At 38.8% G+C, this 19,988-nt stretch overlaps 1 protein-coding gene across 2 annotated transcripts in view; it reads left to right on the top strand.

Annotated features, from left to right (window-relative positions):
* Positions 1-3,242: 3,242 nt before the first annotated feature.
* The window catches only part of EHHADH (enoyl-CoA hydratase and 3-hydroxyacyl CoA dehydrogenase), a 57,614-nt gene continuing 40,868 nt past the window's right edge, over positions 3,243-19,988 (top strand). Inside the window, exons 1-3 of one of the 2 annotated variants that reach the window (XM_060099250.1) lie at positions 3,243-3,724; positions 8,200-8,303; positions 13,048-13,220. In XM_060099250.1, coding sequence (XP_059955233.1) covers positions 3,651-3,724; positions 8,200-8,303; positions 13,048-13,220 — 351 coding nt within the window. In that variant the 5' untranslated portion in view covers positions 3,243-3,650. Of the gene's footprint in view, positions 3,725-8,199; positions 8,304-13,047; positions 13,221-19,988 lie in introns of those variants that run through there. The other variant, XM_060099251.1, reaches the window with a different exon arrangement.

Raw genomic sequence — 19,988 nt, 5'->3', positions numbered from 1 at the left:
CAGGCGGACTCTCAACCACTGTGCCACCAGGGAAGCCCCTACATCTTCTTTATCCATTTCTCTGTCTGTGGACATTTAGGTTGTTTCCATGTCTTGGCTATTGTAAATAGTGCTGCTATGAACATAGGGGTATATCTATATTTTTGAATTATAGTTTTGTCTGGATATATGCCCAGGACAGGGATTGTTGGATCATATGGCAACTCTATTTTTAGTTTTTTTTAGGAACCTCCATTCTGTTCTCCATAGTGGCTGCACCAACTTGCATTCCCACCAACAGTGTAGGAGCATTCCCTTTTCTCCACACCCTCTCCAGTATTTGTTATTTGTAGACTTTTTAATGATGGCCATTGAATATATTTCTTTTCCTTTTTCTTTTTTTCTTGTTTTTGGCTGCATTGGGTCTTCATTGCTGTGCATGGGCTTTCTCTAGTTGCAGCGAGCGGGGGCTACTCTTCGTTGCATTGCACAGTCTTCTCATTTTGTTGGCTTCTCTTGTTGCAGAGCACAGGCTCTAGGCATGTAGGCTTCAGTAGTTGTGGCACACAGGCTCAGTAGTTGTGGCTCGCAGGCTCTAGAGCACAGGCTCAGTAGTTGTGGCACACAGGCTTAATTGCTCCGCAGCATGTGGGATCTTCCCAGACCAGGGATCAAACCTGTGTCCCCTGCACTGGCAGGCGGATTCTTAACCACTGTGTCACCAGGAAAGTCCTGATCAACTGATGTATTTGTGAATTGCAACACCATGACAGCAATGAAAATGACATATTTAACAAGCAAAAGCAGTAACATGCAAATGATATGGAAGTGCATTAGTCAGGAGGAATGGCATCCTGTTAAGTAGCACTTGTTGGAACTAATGAGAAGACAATTTAAGAATGTAATAGTTCATCACAATGATCACGAGACTGTCAAGGGGTCAAGTGGTCTGTAAACAACATCATGGTGGCACCTGCTATATTAGCTTGCTACACTGCCATAGATTGGGCCCGTAAGGAGTCCAAATAGATTTAGACAGTTTATTATTTATATAGACAGCAAAAGAAAGATCAGCATGGTATCTGCTACCTGCAGCCCTAGTCCCACAGTATGACACGAAACAGGAGGGGCTGGATGACAGATTACAGGAACTGTGGGGATTGCTGTTGTTGAGGAGCAGGGCAGGGTCAGCAATTGCATGAAACTGAGAGTGAGTGCCCTCTTCAATTTTGCCCACCCTAATCCCTGCCTTGCTGAGGAGCCAACTCTAAACTACTGCCAAGCAAGGCAGGGAGGAGCTGAGTCCTGCTCAGATAAAAGATAAAGAGACCAGATATTTCTCATTCTCGAGGTCAAGGAGACCTTCCCCGCTACCCATGCGTAGAAAGACTCCTTGGGGGCCAAAAAGGGAGGGGGCACCACCCCATAATACGTGGCGTCAATCTTCCCATAGGCTTCTGCGCTAGAATCCATCTTGGCTAAGAGGTGCGCACGCACACAGGGGAGGACACTGAGTTATACCAAATACAGACTCAGAGTCAGGCAAGGCAAGATGATTGGCCAGAGGAAACCCAGAAGAAAGGCCCCATATAAGTGATTTAAACTACCACAAAGGCGCGACTCTCTCTCTGAGCCCACCCGTGTGTGTGTCTATTCACATGTACTTTTTTCCTCCCAATAAACCGTTTACTTGTTTCACTAAAAAAAAAATAGAGTAAAAAAATAATAAACTACTGCCAAGCAGTTTTATAGACTTACACAGAAATTTGCAGCTGTACCTAAGGGGAGGGAGGTGCAAGGCAGAAAGTTCTGTGTTCAAATGAAACTAGGGAGATAGATGAGAAATGACCTGTGGCTGACTCCAAGATGTAGATGAGAAAAGTGCCTCAAAACGGCTCCACACCATGCTGATCTCCACTTCCTCCAGGAGCAATTTCAGAACTGTTAAGCCTTGCCTACATGGCCTTTGTGGAGGTACTCAAAGTTGTTAGGATGGACGGCAGAATTGTTCCCCTAGAGGTCGACATCTGAAAAGACAATACTGAATCTATTGCTTCCTACAGTAAGGGAAAGCTGTGCTGGTCATGCATAGTCTCTCCAAGCAGAGCAGACTGTTGATCTTACATATAGTTTTTGGGCAAGGTTGAATTCAGGGATTGGCGAATTTTAGAGGCAGTAGAGATTGATGCCACTTGTAAGAGGCTGGTTGATGTTGAATGTTGGCACTCAGAGGCGTGTGCCCTGGGCTGTTGTGATTGGCTGGCTATCAAAAGTGAGAGGCTGGGATTTCCCTGGTGGCTCAGTGGTTAAGAATCCGCCTGCCAATTCAGGGGACACGGGTTCGATCCCTGGTCTGGGAAGATCCCACATGCTGCAGAGCAACTAAGCCCGTGCACTCTACTACTGAGCCTGCGCTCTAGAGCCCGCGAACCACAACTACTGAGCCTGCACTCTAGAGCCTGCGAACCACAACTACTGAGCCCGCATGCCACAACTACTGAAGCCCAAGTGCCTAGAGTCTGCGCTCCGCAACAAGAGAAGCCACTGCAGTGAGAAACCCGCGCACCGCAACAAAGAGTAGCCCCCTCTCGCCGCAACTAGAGAAAGCCCACGCACAGCAAGAGACCCAACGCAGCCCCCCCCCCAAAAATGAGGGGCTGTCCTTGATAGGTTGTCCTTGATGGATTGGATGGGTTCTGACTGCTACTTGTTTTCAGGGCTTCAAGGCAATGGGTACTTTCCTAGGAGTAGGAACCTGGTTTTATTTTCCACATGTAAAAGAAAATCTATGAAAATAATCCTTAATCTTTGCTAAAATTGGTGAAACATTAGTGAATAAAACTGCTCCATTGTTTTTTCCTTTGAAACTTCCAGACTGCCTTCTGGCCCCCTGATGGACTGTGGAGACCGCCTGAGGCCAACTGCATCTTTAAAAACTTTGTCCCAGCCTGAACGAGGCTTTATTTATCTTTAGTCTCCTGCCTACAGCCTAGCACATAATAGGTGCTCAATTGGTGGTTGAAGTATTAGAAATCACAGTCTTTAGGAATGGCAGAAGAAGAAAGAAATGGAAGGATTGGGCAGACAGGAAAGTTGAAGGTTTCACTAGGTCGCTTTATGACGGTTCTGTAAATATTTGATATTAGTACCATACCCATTTAGGTGAAATGCATGATTTGTGTATTTTATGTGTTCCAGGTGTGTGTCATATCACATAATTGTCAGGATCCCAGATATCTGTCCCTGTTAAGAAGGATCGTGAAGATGAAAACTGTGATGAGGACACAGCTCCACCAACTTAGGGAACCTAGAACTTGTCCAGAGAAGCCAGCCCCTCTGGGCCAACGGTTTGCAAATCTCGACTTGCTGGCAATTCCACTCATTTTCCATCGTCCTCCCTGATCTACTTTGTGCTGGGAGCAGGACAAGAGCCAACAAAGAGGAAGAGACACGACAAGGATCTGCAGAGCGCGGGGCTGTGGTCCGGGGAAGGAGGAGGTCTGGGATGGATGATGGGCATCGGTGCCCGGGAGCGGCCCAGGGGGTGGGAGGCAGTGCCGAGCTCACATTGGCCCAGCGGGCGCCCCTCCTCGCGGGGCCGGCCCAGCGCCCAGTGAAAGTGATATCGCCCTGTGGCCATGAGCTGAGGCGACCTCGGCGACTGAGGAAACATGGCTGAGTTTACGCGGCTGCAGAACTGCCTGGCGCTGATCCGCCTACGAAACCCACCTGTCAACGCGCTCAGGTAACGGGCTCGGCCGCCTTCAGCCCGGGGACGGCGAGCAGGGTCTTAGCCGCCTGCCTGCAGTGGAGGCTTTGACTCTCCCCTGCTGGTTTAAACGGAGAGAGACACTGACACGGATTAAACCTGGGCATATGCCAGGACCTTTTACATTGGTTAGCTCAGTTCCTGTTTGCAGAGAACTCTCTCACTGGTAAGGAAACCGAGGCTGAGAGGCAGACAGATGGCTACGAAGCGGGGGAGCTGGGACGGATCGGGTCTGTTCGTGCTCCCTTCGCGCTGGAGTCTTCTGTTTGCTTGCAACTTTGACTTCTCAGGCGTACTTTCTATCCCAAAGGTCTTTCTATTACAAAGGTGCAATGCTGGCTGGAACTTGATCCTTTACTTCCCAACCTCGAGTCCAGGCCACCCTTATAATGTGTGACTAAAAGTTTTAGGAATCCAACAATAAAGTGGCTTCACACTGCTAAAACTATAGATCCCCTTTAATGCCAACACAGTGAGTAAAAGAGAATTGTGTCCTGGCCCAAATATGCAAAAGTATATCTCTTGGTCTGTCCTAAATCTCAAGGTCTTAGTGCTTCTGTGGAAGATCCATGTCGGGTTAAGCCCATGTCAGAATAAGCCTATTAAATAGCATTTTCTGAAAAACTACTGTGGAGTACCTTCCTCGTTAAACTTGTAAAAGCATTACTTTAAAAAGTGAGATTAACACTGCTCTTTTGAAAGTTAATGACGTTATATAGGTTTGGTTCTTTTATATCTCTGAAAAAAGTATAGTGACACATCAGCCTAGGAAAGAGCCACCCATCCACAGAGAATAGGATTAGAAGAAATTATAATTTACAGAGAACATATAAAGCAAAAAGAGAAAGACTTTTGGTCAAAATCCTTATCACATGATGCTGGAGCAAAAAGAGACTATAATGAGAAGACATACTAATTTTAACTGAATTTTTGTCCTATTATCATCAGATTTGATTTTATCAGCACTAATATAATTATTTTAACATAAAATTTTGCATTTAAAAATATAAAAAATCAGAAATAAAATCATTCAAGGATGATAATGTCCACTTACTTGCCACTCTCAGAAAAAAGCAAAATACTTATTATTTTGGCTTTGATGAAGAAAATCATGAGTAATATGATTACATATCAGTTTTGAACTTGACTGTATTCCTATTAGAATTAATAACCTCTGCTCATAATGGGAAACTGTGCCCATCTAGAACTTGGGGAAAAAGGTTCCACAGTCTACTACCTATAACTAGGAATATTTTACCGTAACTACTTAAAATGTTTCTGTTATTTAACCTGCCCCCTAGCCCCCCTTGCAGGAGAAATGTTAGTATCTACCTCATTAAGTTGTTGTGAGGTTTAAATTTGTTAGAGATTATAAACTGGCACTTAGCAGATGTTAGCTATCATTATTACTATTAGTCAGAAGGCCTGTTACAAGCCCCTACCAGCAGGCCCCACTGCTCAGGATTCATTGCAGCTGCATCAAGATTTTCTCCACTTGGGAATAAATGCTTTCTTGCCCTTACCCATCCACCTTCTTCTGAACTTATATTTAGGTAGAGGTGTGTGTGCCAGCACATTCATCAAGTTTAACAGGTTCCCAATTTTTTTTTTTTTTTTTGCTTTACACTTTTCTTCTTCCCTTCCTTCCTTTCTCCCTTCCTATTTCTAATTTTATGTGGGAAATTATTTATTCCTAGCTAAGTGAGAGATTCTTATTTGAATATTTTTGGGCCCAAACAAATAGTTCAAATCTTTCTTGCGTCCTTTAGCCAGCCAGGTTTCCTTCTATTCAGGTGATTGCCAACCCTCTTTGCAAGTGTAGGACATGTCTGATTACTAGGCCTATCTCCCAGAACAATGGCTTTCACACTTTTTAAAATTATAATCCACACAGGAATCCATGTTTTACATAGCAGCCTAAGACACACACACATACAAATACATAACTGAAAACAAAGTTTCGTGAAATAAAACTTATTTGTTTTGTTTGATATATTATATTTTCTACTTCTTTGTTTGAAGAATGCTGGTCACAAGCCATGGCTTGATTCACTGACCCCCCTGGCTTTGAAAAATTGTCACAAGAAAGACTTCCTATAGTGACAGAAGCTAAAGATCTTTGGTCATCACTCATGAAATGTTACCTTTAGACTCCATTTCTCCATGCCTGACAGTATTAAGGGGAGAAAATAATTTCTTAACCCCTGTGACCTTGACATTGCTACGAAATTGTCCTTTTCACTCAACTAGAATCTAGTAAAGCTATATCTACTACAGCCATTTTCATTTTTCTTTTTTTCCTGTGTTTGATTTTTGCAAAATTAGCAAGAACATAAGAAATAAAAGAGTAGGGGTTGGTTGAAATGGGAAAAGCCAGCCTTGTCTCCTCAGTGGCACAGATTGAGCTCATTTTCCAGCCATCATTTACCCAGAAGGAAACATGTGCCTTTTGGACTTCTCAGTAGTATGGATGGTTCAGAATCAGTTTTCCATTAGCAGATTTGGTTTCTAATTAACTAGTTGAAGGCAAGAGGTTTTGTTTGATTTCATCTGGGTTAAATGGTGGAAAGTAACTAGGTAAAAGGGAATTGCCATAAACAAGGGCAAGTATCTCCTTTATTCCCTGAGGTTTTAACTCATAGTTGCTGGTCTGAACAATCTGGCTTTATGGACATTTGTTGTTGTTTGTTTTAAGATTTTTTTTCACTCTGTATAAAATGTTCCCCAAATACTTAGAATTCTAAGGCAAAACTGATTGGACTCTGGTTCTATCGTTTTTCCTTTAAGCAACTCCTCACCACTCTTCCCAGTTCTCCTCCTTTATCATCCCTTGGCACTTGTTGATCCTCTGCTTCATGGCAAATTCTCCTCTCTTGGTCTCTGTGACTTTGGGCTCTCTTGGTACTGAATCACTCTGCTGAGCCTCTCCCACCTCTTAGATCATCTAGATCTACCCTCAGCTCTCTCTTCTTTTTCTTTGGCAGACTCATTCAGTCTTGGCTTTAACTATCTCCTCTGTGGATGACTCCCTCATCTACTGAAATTTGGCAAAGTCTACTACATGCCCTTTCTTTCCCAGACCTTGCCTTTACCGCCTAAATTAGTTAGGATTAGGCTTGGCTGCTAGTGACAGAAAACTCAAAATCATGATGGATTAAATAAGAAAAAGTTGATGTCTCTCAGAGCAGTGTCCTGGAATGGCTGGTATGGCTGCTCCACAATCATCAGTGATTCCCAATTCTGTCTATCTTTTGCTCTGCCATCCTCAATAAACAGCTTCCACCTCTTGATCCCTAATGGCTGCTCCAAATCTAGCCATCATATCTGCATTCCTACCAAGAGTAGGGAGGAAAGAAAAAGCAAAAAGCATACCCAATCCTTTGAGGACTATTCCCAAAAGTTGCATGTACCAAATCCGTTTCCATCCCATTGGCCAGAAATTAATGCCTTGGGCTGACGTTACTGCTGGGAAATGTAGTCTTTATTTTGGGCAGCCATGTATCTAGCTAAAAACCAGATGTTTAATACTTGGAAGAATGTTGGGATGGAGGGATATTTGGGGGTAACTTGCAGCCCCTGCCACATCGCTTAGACTGTTATTTTTAGACAATTTCAGTTTTCTTATATTATGCCAATATGAAAAATTGAAAAGACTTTCATAGGACTTCCCTGGTGATGCAGTGGTTAAGAATCCACCTGCCAATTCAGGGGACATGGGTTCAATCCCTGGTCCGGGAAGATCCCACATGCTGCGGAGCAACTAAGCCCGTACGCCACAACTACTGAGCCTGCTCTCTAGAGCCTGTGAGCCACAAACACTGAGCCCATGCACCACAACTACTGAAGCCCAAGTGCCTAGAGCCTGTGCTCCACAACAAGAGAAGCCACCGCAATGACAACCCCATGCACCACAACAAAGAGTAACCCCCGCTCACCACAACTAGAGAAAGCCCACGCTCAGCAACGAAGATCCAACACAGCCAAAAATAAATAAATAAATAAATAAATAATTTATTTTTTTAAAAAAGACTTTCTTTCCTCTCAGAAGTTCCACGTCACTTTCTTTGTACCTTTATTACAGCACTCATCTTAGTGTGATATTGTGTTGTGTACAGTTTGTTCTCCCTAGGATGTTGTAAACCCTCACTGTACATAGGATATGTATATAATATTTTTAAATTGATAGTGCTGATTCTAATGGTCAAAGTTACAGCAAAATGTAGGAAAACACTTTTTTTTCTAAAGTTTATGTATTTAATCAGCTCAGTGCTTAATTTACAGTAGATACATATATTATTTGTTAAATTAGTGAAAGTTTAATGATAAGTATCTAGGATTTTTATACATCGTGTATATGATTAATTTTTCATTGTTAGGAAAGGAAAAAAAACTCTTGAGATGGTAGAAATTTGATTCTGACTCATGCTTCATGTAATTTTTTCCCCTTTTAGTGCGACTGTTCTCCGTGGAATAAAAGAGGGTCTGCAGAAAGCTCTAACAGACCATACAGTAAAAGCCATTGTGATTTGTGGAGCAGATGGCATCTTCTCTGCAGGTAACCAGTGTCTAACCCTCTCCCACTCTCTCTGAAATCCTGCCACAGACTGAGATCAATGCTGCATTATCTGTCCCTGTGGGTAATACTATAGTGTGGGTAATGAATATGGGAGTTGAACGGGAATGAGAAACATTGTGGAGAAAGAGACAAGAGTCATAGGAGAGACCCAGAGAAGATGCTGACCTTACTCTCTTTTATATTGGATTGGGCCTTTGGAGGACATTTAGTTCCAGGCTTGATGGCTATTATAGCTGCTAGTATATACCTGCTGGTACATATCTGCTCTGCATATGTCACCATCTTATGTGAGCTTGGGCAAGTCCCTTAAATCTCCTGAACCTCAATTTCTCTATTTATAAAATAGATACCATAATATTTATATCTTAACAAGTTTTTGTGAGAGTAAATGAGATAACACATCTGAAATCCCCTAGAGCAGTGCATGCATGCAGAACATGTTCGATAAATGTTATTTTTTATTTTACACAGAGTCCTGCAATGGAGTTCATTTTTCTTCTGATGGTCACCCATCTCAATGACCATGCACTCTTTATTGGGTTATCCTGTGAAGATACAAAATAGTGACAAAATACGGCAAAAGCATCTGAAATGGTGATTTATTCACTGGTATTTGTGGCACTTTTTCTTCTTTTCCCAAATTATACCCTTTGACAAAAGTCACATGGATATGAAGGCCCATGTATTCTTACTATAGCCAGAGGAATTTTTTTCATTTTTCTTCTTCTTCTTCTTCTTTTTTTTTTTTTTTTGCCAGAGGAATTTAATGTATGTCAGCGGTAACCTGAGAAGAAATAGATGTTGAAATCATAACAATGAATAAATATAAACACATTAATCATTATAATAATTACCGTTTAGCTTACCTGCTATGTGCCAGTACCGTGTAGCTTATTTACTTATTAACAATGAAAAAGTAATATTTTTACATACTTTATATTTTAATCCTCAGTAAATCCTACAGTTTCCATTTACAGCTGAGAAGGCTAAGCCTAAGAGAAATTAAATAATGGGCCGAACATTAACCAGCTATTAAATAGCTTACTCAACTGTTTGAAAACTTAAGTTTGGGAGCCCAAGATGGTGACTTTGAGGCATGGAGTGAGGGATCAGAATTATGAAAAATCAGAACTGATATTTCTTTGTAAAAAAGGAGGTAGGAGAGAATGTAGTTAGAGTTGAGAGGCATCAAAAATAATTGTTCTGGAAAAGCGTTAGGGATTGTCAGACTTGACTTAATGGACTTAGATAGAACAATGTGCCCAACAATCGGAAAATATGTATTCTTCTCCAATCTGCAACATTTACAAAAGTTGATCAGCTACTGGACTGTGAAAGCTTATCTCAATAAATTTCATTTAGAATGTGTTCTCTGACAACAGTGCAATCAAGCTAGAAATCAATAACAAAAATATAACTAGAGATTCTCATGTGTTTGGAAAATAAATTCATTTCTTAATAACCTTTGAGTCAAAGCAGAAATCATAATGTAATTAGAAAATATTTTTAACTGAATGATAATAAAAACAATATATAAAACTTGAGGGATAGAGTTAAAGCAAAGCTTAGCAGGAAATGTATGGCCTTAAAGGTATATATCAGAAAAGAAAAAACACTGAAACATATTGTGGTAAGCATTTATATTAAGGAACTGACAAACAGTAAAATATATCCAAATGAAGTAGAAGGAAGGAAATGATAGAGGGGAAATTACTAAAATAGAATACGAATGTGAATTAAGAGAACAATAATATCAAAAGTTCTTTGAAAATACTAATAAAATTGATAAAGCTTCGGAGAGGCTTATCAAGAAAAAAAGAGACAATACAAACAATACATATAAAGAATGACAAAAGGGATATCACTGGAGATGCTCTAGCCATTAAAAAAGATAATATGAACAAGTAGAAAAACAGAGCTTACAAAATTGACTCAAGAAGAAACAGAAAACCATTAAAGAAATTGAGTCAGTAATCAAAAATCTCACAAAGTAAATTCAAGTCCCAGATGACTTCATTGGTAACCTCTAACTGAAAAGTCAAGGAAAATATTATTCTAATTTTACACAAACATTTCGGAGAATAAAAATAAGAGGGAACACTTTCTATATTAGTTTCCTGGGGCTGCCATAACAAGTGAGCACAAACTGGGTGGCTTAAGACAATAGAAGTTTATTCTCTCAGAGTTCCAGAGGCTAAAAGTTCAAAATCAAGATATCTGCAAGGCCATTCTTTCTCCAAAGCCTCTAGGGAAGAATCCTTCCTTGCCTCTTCTAGCTTCTGTGGTTGCTGGCAATCCTTGGCATTCCTTGGCTTGTTGCTGCATTAGCCCTATCTCTGCCTCTGTCTTCCTGTGGCTTTCTCCTCTGTGTCCAAATTTCCCTGATCTTATATAGACCCACACTGATCCAGTATGACCTCTTCTTTACCTGATTATATCTGCAAAGACCCTATTTCCAAATAAGATCACATTCACAGGTTCTGGGTGGACACCGTTCTATCCAGTACACTTCCCAACTCATTTTGTGAGGCTAGCATAACCTTGATAACAAAACCTGTCACGGACAGTATGAAAAAGCAAAATTAAAGGCCAATTTTATTTGTAAACCTAGATATAAAACTCTGAAACAGTATATAATAAAACTGAATCTAATGATATATAAAAAGCATGATATATCACTTTCATCCCAGAAATACCAGATTCTTTAAACATGAGAAATCAATGTAATTCATCCAATTAAAAGATTAAAGGAGGAAAATCATGTGATTATTTCAAGAGATTCAGAAAAAAAACACTTGGTAATGTTTAGCATGCATTAAAGATTAAAATTCTTAGTAAACTAAATATAGAAAGAAAATGTCTTCATCAGGCAAAATGTATCTATTTTTAAAAACCTACAGCAAACATCAAACAAAATGGTAAATTGAATGGTTTCCTTTTCAGAAAGAAATAAGACAAGGCTGGCTGCTATCACCACTTGTATTTGACATTATATTCTAGGCCCTGGCCAGCCTAGAAAAAGAAATAAAAGGTATAAGGATTGGGAAGGAAGAAACAGAACCATCATTATTCAAAGAAATGAGTGTTTGTAAAAAATAAATCTATCAGAAAATTATTAGAATTAATAATAGAATTTAGGAATTTTGCTGGATGTAAAATCAGTATCCAAAAATTAATTGCATTTCTATGTGCCAGAGATAAACAGTTAAAAAGTGAAATCACTACACTCTTGTCTGTGCCTTGGTTTCTATAAAATTGGGATGATCATACTAACCTTTTGCTGCAAGTAGAAGAATGTAGTATAACATTTAAGAATGTGAGCTGTATAGGCAAACTGCCTGAGCTCAAATCCTTATTCAACCAGTTACAGAATCATATGTCTGAACTAGTCACTTAACATCTCAAAGCCTTAAACTTAAACCTGTAAAATGGAAATTGTTAATAGACTATTTAACTTAGGTGTTAAGAAAATTAAATGAGACAATATATGAAACTACTTAGCCCAGTGCCTGATGTATAGTATTTATCCAACAAATGTTAATTGCTTCTGTTACTTGAAAAATTAGTTTAACCTAAAGTTACAGGAATAATAGATGTGACATTCAGACTGAAGTTCACCTTGTTTCTCTAGAACCAAAAGGAATCTAAAAAAATAAAAATAAATAATAACAGTAGAGTGTGAAATATGATGGATTGGTGAGAAAAAAAGCATAATCCCTGGATGGATGCTAGATGAGGAGCAGGTAGCAAAAAAAAAAAAAAAAAAAAAAAGAAAGAAAAGAAAGGCTGAACATGAAATAATTAATTTAACTTTTTAACTTGTACCAGGCTTAATATTTTCAAAGAACATATAATGCTATAGGGGAAAAGCTCACTACTATGTAAAATGTTATGTGAAAAAAGGAAAATATAAAAAATGACTTTACAGAGTGTTCTCAATATTGTTAAAAATATATATTATAGTAAACATTCATTTAATTGTCACATCAGTCATAAGATAGGTATTGAAACAAAATGGTTAAATAACTTACTCAAGGTCACAAAGCAATTTACATACATGCATTGGGAAAAAACTAAAAATTCACCAAAATATTACATTGTTATCTCTGTGTGGTGAAATTTGGAGTAATATTTTTGTCCTTTATAATTTTGTGTTTTTTTCAAAATTTCTATAATGCATATTATTTTTATAATTAGGAAAAGCAGTAAATGTTGTTACTTTTATTGATCACAAAAAAGTCTATCACAGAAATGTAATTCTAAGCTGATTTATTAACATATAACTCACAAATATGTCTTCATTTTACCCTGAGGTTTTATATTGTAATGACTGATGCCCTTAACAAAGATATGGGTCTAAATTGCTGTGAATAGAGTTGGTGAGCAGTATCATGCAAAAAATGGGAATGGCTGACTCAATCTTAGAATCTTTGCTTCCCTTTTCTGAGCTTTCAAATTTTTCTAAAAATAGAGTTACTACTATCATATGGAAAGACAGATTTTAGATTACAGGACTTCTGATAAAGATTTGAGGATTTTCTCTCATATCTTTCTACATTTTCCAGGCTACTTGTTCCTTTACTGTGTCTGCAACCAAAGGATAAAGAGTTTCATGGGTCCAAAGAGGTCTGAGATTCCTTAAGTGTAATCCGGTAACTTATTGTTCTATAGCAAAGCCCAAGTCTTCTTCAACTCTCTTTTTTCCTTGTCTTTGTGTTCTTAGGTGCTGATATCCGTGGCTTCAGTGCTGATAGAACCTTTGACTTGACATTGGGAAGTGTAGTAGATGAAGTACAGAGAAACAAGAAGCCTGTGGTGGCAGCTATCCAAAGGGTGGCTTTAGGAGGGGGACTGGAGCTGGCCCTGGGCTGTCACTATAGGATTGCCCATGCAGAGGTAACAGAGGGGATCCATATGGGATTTGATGTAGGGAGCTTTTCTTTAGAGCAAGCTCTAAATGTAGTCATAGCATCAGAGGTGATCATTTCGAATGGTTAGCTTACTGTTTCACAACTCTTAGGTTTTTCTAGCACTGGTGTTCAGCTGTTATGTACGAGTACAGTGTTACTCTTTGTTGAAATGTTGAAATATGTCCATTCTAGTTGATAAAGAGTTACTACCCTGAGCCTGTGACTGTCCCATCACTTCCCCTAACCCTAGCCTTTGGACCTTCCATAACCCACTAGCTAAAGGGGAACTCCTGTACAGGACCCCCAGGACCTTGCTCTAGTACTATGGCCCACATCAGATTTCATTGAGCCATGCTCATGCAATATGAGGTATTAATATTTTGACTATCACCCCTGAGTGTACATACTTATTTAAATTTTTGTTTCCTATCTCAAACATTTCAGTTTTGTGGTCTCATAATTTTTAGTACCTAAAAAGACAAGCTCCTATTGGAAACTGTGCACAACTAGTAAATCCATTTATTTCTGGAAATAGATTTAATTTGGGTTATTAGACATATAGATTGAGGTTTGTGATACCAGTCTTATAATAGTAATATTTTTATAAGTAATATATTTTTCTAATAATAAAGATAATATTCATCATTGTAATAGACTATAAAATACAGGAAAGTATAAAGATGTAAAACTGAAGTCACCATCAACTCACAGTTCAGAAATAACCACTATTGACATTTTTTTTCTTCCTTGTCTTTTTCCTGTGTAATTTTTTTCTTACATTTTTTTTTCTTTGCAATCTTTTTTTTTTAAATTACATTTGGAATTTTATTGTATTTTACTTGTACTCTATTTTTATACTAATACCATATCTAAATTATTATTAAATATTCTTTATCCATTCTACCAATCTCTACCATTTACATTTAACATAATTACTGATAAGGAAGGACTTTTGCCATTTTGCTATTTGTTTTCTACATCTTATACTTTTTCATTCCTCAATTCCTCCATTAATGCTTTTGTTTGTATTAAATGGATAAGTTCTAGTACCCTTTTAATTCTCTTATTGTTTCTTTCACTGTATATTTTTGAGTTATTTTCTTAGTGGTGGTTGCCCTGGGGATTAACATCTTAATTTCTGACAAGCTAGTTCTGATTAATACTAACTTAATTTCAATAGTATGTAAAAAATTTGCTCCCATATAGTTCTGTTACACACCCCCTTTATGCTGTTACTGTCTGTCACAAATTATATCATTAAACATTGCATGCCCATCAACATAAATATATAATTATTGCTAAATGTAGTGGTCTTTTAAATCAGGTAAGAAAAAAGAGGAATTGCAAACAAAAAATTACATTAATACTGTCTTTTATATTTACCTGTGTAGTTACCCTTTAACAGTGTTCTTTATTCCTTCATGTGGATTTGAGTTACTGTCTAGTGTCTTTTCATTTCATCCTGAAGGATTTCTTGTAGGGCAGATCTGCTAGCAACAAATTCAATTTTTATTTATCTGAAAATGTCTTAATTTGCCTATATTTTTTAAAATAAATTTTTATTTATTTATTTATTTAGGGCTGTGTTGGGTCTTCGTTGCTGCATGTGGGCTTTCTCTAGTTGCGGTGAGTGGGGGCTACTCTTCACTGTCGTGCGCAAGCTTCTCATTGTGGTGGTTTCTCTTGTTGTGGAGCGTGGACTCTAGGCTCGCGGGTGTCAGTAGTTGTGGCTCACGGGCTCTAGAGTGTAGGCTCAGTAGTTGTGGTGCATGGGCTTAATTGCTCCACGGCATGTGGGATCTTCCCGGACCAGGGCTCGAACCTGTATCCCCTGCATTGGCAGGCAGATTCTTAACAACTGTGCCACCAGGGAAGTCCCAATTTGCCTTCATTTTTAAAGACTAGTTTTACTGGATGTAGAATTCTTGGTTGACAGTACTTTTCTTTCAGTACTTTGAGTGTGTCATCCCACTGGCACTGGTCTCCCTGGTTTCTTTTCTTTTTTTTTAAATTAATTAATTACTTTATTTATTTTTGGCTGTGTTGGGTCTTCGTTGCTGCGTGCGGGCTTTCTCTAGTTGCGGTGAGTGGGGTCTACTCTTCCTTGCGGTGTGCAGGCTTCTTATTGTGGTGGCTTCTCTTGTTGCAGAGCATGGGCTCTAGGTGCATGGGGTTCAGTAGCTGTGGCATGTGGGCTCAGTAGTCGTGGCTAGCGGGCTCTAGAGTGCAGACTCAGTAGTTATGGCAGATGGGCTTTGTTGCTCCGTGGCATGTGGGATCTTCCTGGACCAGGGCTCGAACCCGTGTCCCCTGCATTGACAGGTGGATTCTTAACCAATGTGCCACGAGGGAAGCCCTCTCCATGGTTTCTGATGAGAAATTTGCTGTCAATCTTATTGTAAATATTCCTTAAAAATATCATTTTAAATGGTTGCATAATTTTTCATCTTATAGATTTATCATAATTTATTTAACCATTTCCCTATGTTTTTTAAATTTTTTATAAAACTTATAAATAAAGACACATATCCTAAGTGTTCCTTTTTCTGTGTTCCTAATACCATGACCTTCTGCACACTGAGTGCAGATCTAAGTTATAAGCAACAGTAAGTCAGGGGATAGGGATGACCACTGGTGGGAAAAATGGTCATCAACTGACAGGAAAGCCTCATGTGAGAGAGGCTCAAACATTCCAGATATTTTGGAGCTGTTGGCATCACGATTTGGGTAAATGGCAGTCTGTATTTAAGTACCGTCCTCCTCCCATCCTTATACCTGGAAAATGACTAACAGAGCTTTGGCCACTTTTAAGGCCAAGAGAGGCATGTGATTAAGGTCTCAAGCTCACCCTCTCATCTGGACTGAGGTTGCTGCCTGACTTTCTTCCTCCATTCCTTTCTTCCTCCCTTCCTTCCTTTTTTTTCTTCCTTCCTTCCTTCCTTTCTTTTCTTTCTTTCTTTCTTTTTCTTTTTTTCTTTCTTTCTCTTCTTTCTTTCTTTCTTTCTTTCTCTTTTTATAATAGCTTCATTGAGATATAATTCATATACCATATAATTCACTCATTTAAAGTGTACAGTCCAGCAATATATTAGTATATTCACAGAGTTATGCAATCATTACCACAGTTGATTTTAGGATATTTCATCACCCTCAAAGAAACCTCACACCTTTTAGGAGTAACCCATCATTTCCCTCTCCCCCAGTCCTAGCAATTACTAATCTACTTTCTGTCTGTATGGATTTGCCTATTCTAGACACTTCATGTAAATGAAAACATACAATATGTTGTCTTTTGTGTCTGTTTTTTCCACTTAGCATTATGTTTTCAAGGTTCACCTGTGTTGTAACATGTCATTAGTATTTTATTCCTTTCCATGGCTGAATATTTCTTTTTATGGATATACCACATTTTCTTTTTTTTTTTTTTACCAGTTAAGTTTAATTTTATTTTTTTCTGCTTTATAACAAATTTAAGCAGTTATACATATACATATGTTCCCATATCCCCTCCCTTTTGCGTCTCCCTCCCACCCTCCCTATCCCAACCCTCCAGGCGGTCACAAAGCACCGAGCTGATCTCCCTGTGCTATGCGGCTGCTTCCCACTAGCTATCTACCTTACGTTTGGTAGTGTATATATGTCCATGCCGCTCTTTTGCTTTGTCACAGCTTACCCTTCCCCCTCCCCATATCTTCAAGTCCATTCTCTAGTAGGTCTGTGTCTTTATTCCTGTCTTACCCCTATGTTCTTCATGACATTTTTTTTCTTAAATTCCATATATATGTGTTAGCATACAGTATTTGTCTTTCTCTTTCTGACTTACTTCACTCTGTATGACAGACTCTAGGTCCATCCACCTCTTTACAAATAGCTCAATTTCGTTTCTTTTTATGGCTGAGTAATATTCCATTGTATATATGTGCCACATCTTCTTTATCCATTCATCCGATGATGGACACTTAGGTTGTTTCCATCTCTGGGCTATTGTAAATAGGGCTGCTATGAACATTTTGGAACATGACTCTTTTTTTTAATTTTATTTTTTTTATTAGTTTCTGCTTTATAACAAAGTGAATCAGTCATACATATACATCTGTTCCCACATCCCTTCCCTCATGCATCTCCCTCCCTCCCACCCTCCCCATCCCACCCCTCCAGGAGGTCACAAAGCACCGAGCTGATCTCCCTGTGCTATGCGGCTGCTTCCCACTATCTATCTACCTTACGTTTGGTAGTGTATATATGTCCATGCCTCTCTTTCGCTTTGTCACAGCTTACCCTTCCCCCTCCCCATATCCTCAAGTCCATTCTCAAGTAGGTCTGTGTCTTTATTCCCGTTTTACCCCTAGGTTCTTCATGACATTTTTTAAAATTCCATATATATGTGTTAGAATACAGTATTTGTCTTTCTCTTTCTGACTTACTTCACTCTGTATGACAGACTCTAGGTCTATCCACCTCATTACAAATAGCTCAGTTTCGTTTCTTTTTATGGCTGAGTAATATTCCATTGTATATATGTGCCACATCTTCTTTATCCATTCATCCGATGATGGACACTTAGGTTGTTTCCAGCTCTGGGCTATTGTGAATAGAGCTGCAATGAACGTTTTGGTACATGTCTCTTTTTGAATTATGGTTTTCTCAGGGTATATGACTAGTAGTGGGATTGCTGGGTCATATGGTAGTTCTATTTGTAGTTTCTTAAGGAACCTCCATACTGTTCTCCATAGTGGCTATACCAATTCAAATTCCCACCAGCAGTGCAAGAGTGTTCCCTTTTCTCCACACCCTCTCCAGCATTTATTGTTTCTAGATTTCTTGATGATGGCCATTCTGACTGGTGTGAGATGATATCTCACTGTAGTTTTGATTATCATTTCTCTAATGATTAATGATGTTGAGCATTCTTTCATGTGTTTGTTGGCAGTCTGTATATCTTCTTTGGAGAAATGCCTATTTAAGTCTTCTGCCCATTTTTGGATTGGGTTGTTTGTTTTTTTGCTATTGAGCTGCATGAGCTGCTTATAAATTTTGGAGATTAATCCTTTGTCAGTTGCTTCATTTGCAAATATTTTCTCCCATTCTGAGGGTTGTCTTTTGGTCTTGTTTATGGTTTCCTTTGCTGTGCAAAAGCTTTTAAGTTTCATTAGGTCCCATGTGTTTATTTTTGTCTTTATTTCCATTTCTCTAGGAGGTGGGTCAAAAAGGATCTTGCTGTGATTTATGTCATAGAGTGTTCTGCCTATGTTTTCCTCTAGGAGTTTGATAGTGTCTGGCCTTACATTTAGGTCTTTAATCCATTTTGAGCTAATTTTTGTGTATGGTGTTAGAGAGTGATCTAATCTCATACTTTTACATGTCCCTGTCCAGTTTTCCCAGCACCACTTATTGAAGAGACTGTCCTTTCTCCACTGTACATTCCTGCCTCCTTTATCAAAGATAAGGTGACCATATGTGCATGGGTTTATCTCTGAGCTTTCTATCTGTTCCATTGATCTATATTTCTGTTTTTGTGCCAGTACCATAATGTCTTGATTACTGTAGCTTTGTAGTATAGTCTGAAGTCAGGGAGCCTGATTCCTCCAGCTCCATTTTTCGTTCTCAGCATTGCTTTGGCTATTCGGGGTCTTTTGTGTTTCCATACAAATTGTGAAATTTTTTGTTCTAGTTCTGTGAAAAATGCCAGTGGTAGTTTGATAGGGATTGCATTGAATCTGTAGATTGCTTTGGGTAGTAGAGTCATTTTCACAATATTGATTCTTCCAATCCAAGAACATGGTACATCTCTCCATCTATTTCTATCGTCTTTAATTTCTTTCATCAGTGTCTTATAATTTTCTGCATACAGGTCTTTTGTCTCCTTAGGTAGGTTTATTCCTAGATATTTTATTCTTTTTGTTGCAATGGTAAATGGGAGTGTTTCCTTGATTTCACTTTCAGATTTTTCATCATTAGTACATAGGAATGCCAGAGATTTCTGTGCATTAATTTTGTATCCTGCAACTTTACCAAATTCATTGATTACCTCTAGTAGTTTTCTGGTAGCATCTTTAGGATCCTCTATGTATAGTATCATGTCATCTGCAAACAGTGACAGCTTTACTTCTTCTTTTCCAATTTGGATTCCTTTTATTTTCTTTTCTTCTCTGATTGCTGTGGCTAAAACTTCCAAAACTACGTTGAATAATAGTGGTGAGAGTGGGCAACCTTGTCTTGTTCCTGATCTTAGTGGAAATGGTTTCAGTTTTTCACCATTGAGGACGATGCTGGCTGTGGGTTTGTCATATATGGCCTTTATTATGTTGAGGAAAGTTCCCTCTATGCCTACTTTCTGCAGGGTTTTTATCATAAATGGGTGTTGAATTTTGTCGGAAGCTTTCTCTGCATCTATTGAGATGATCATATGGTTTTTCTCCTTCAATTAGTTAATATGGTGTATCACGTTGATTGATTTGCATATATTGAAGAATCCTTGCATTCCTGGAATAAACCCCACTTGATCATGGTGTATGATCCTTTTAATGTGCTCTTGGATTCTGTTTGCTAGTATTTTGTTGAGGATTTTTGCATCTATGTTCATCAGTGATATTGGCCTGTAGTTTTCTTTCTTTGTGACATCCTTGTCTGGTTTTGGTGTCAAGGTGATGGTGGCCTCGTAGAATGCGTTTGGGAGTGTTCCTCCCTCTGCTATGTTTTGGAAGAGCTTGAGAAGGATGGGTGTTAGCTCTTCTCTAAATGTTTGATAGAATTC

The sequence above is a fragment of the Mesoplodon densirostris genome, chromosome 5 (genome assembly GCF_025265405.1).
Source record: "Mesoplodon densirostris isolate mMesDen1 chromosome 5, mMesDen1 primary haplotype, whole genome shotgun sequence".
Lineage (NCBI taxonomy): Eukaryota > Metazoa > Chordata > Mammalia > Artiodactyla > Ziphiidae > Mesoplodon > Mesoplodon densirostris.
This window is presented reverse-complemented; position numbering and strand designations above follow the sequence as displayed.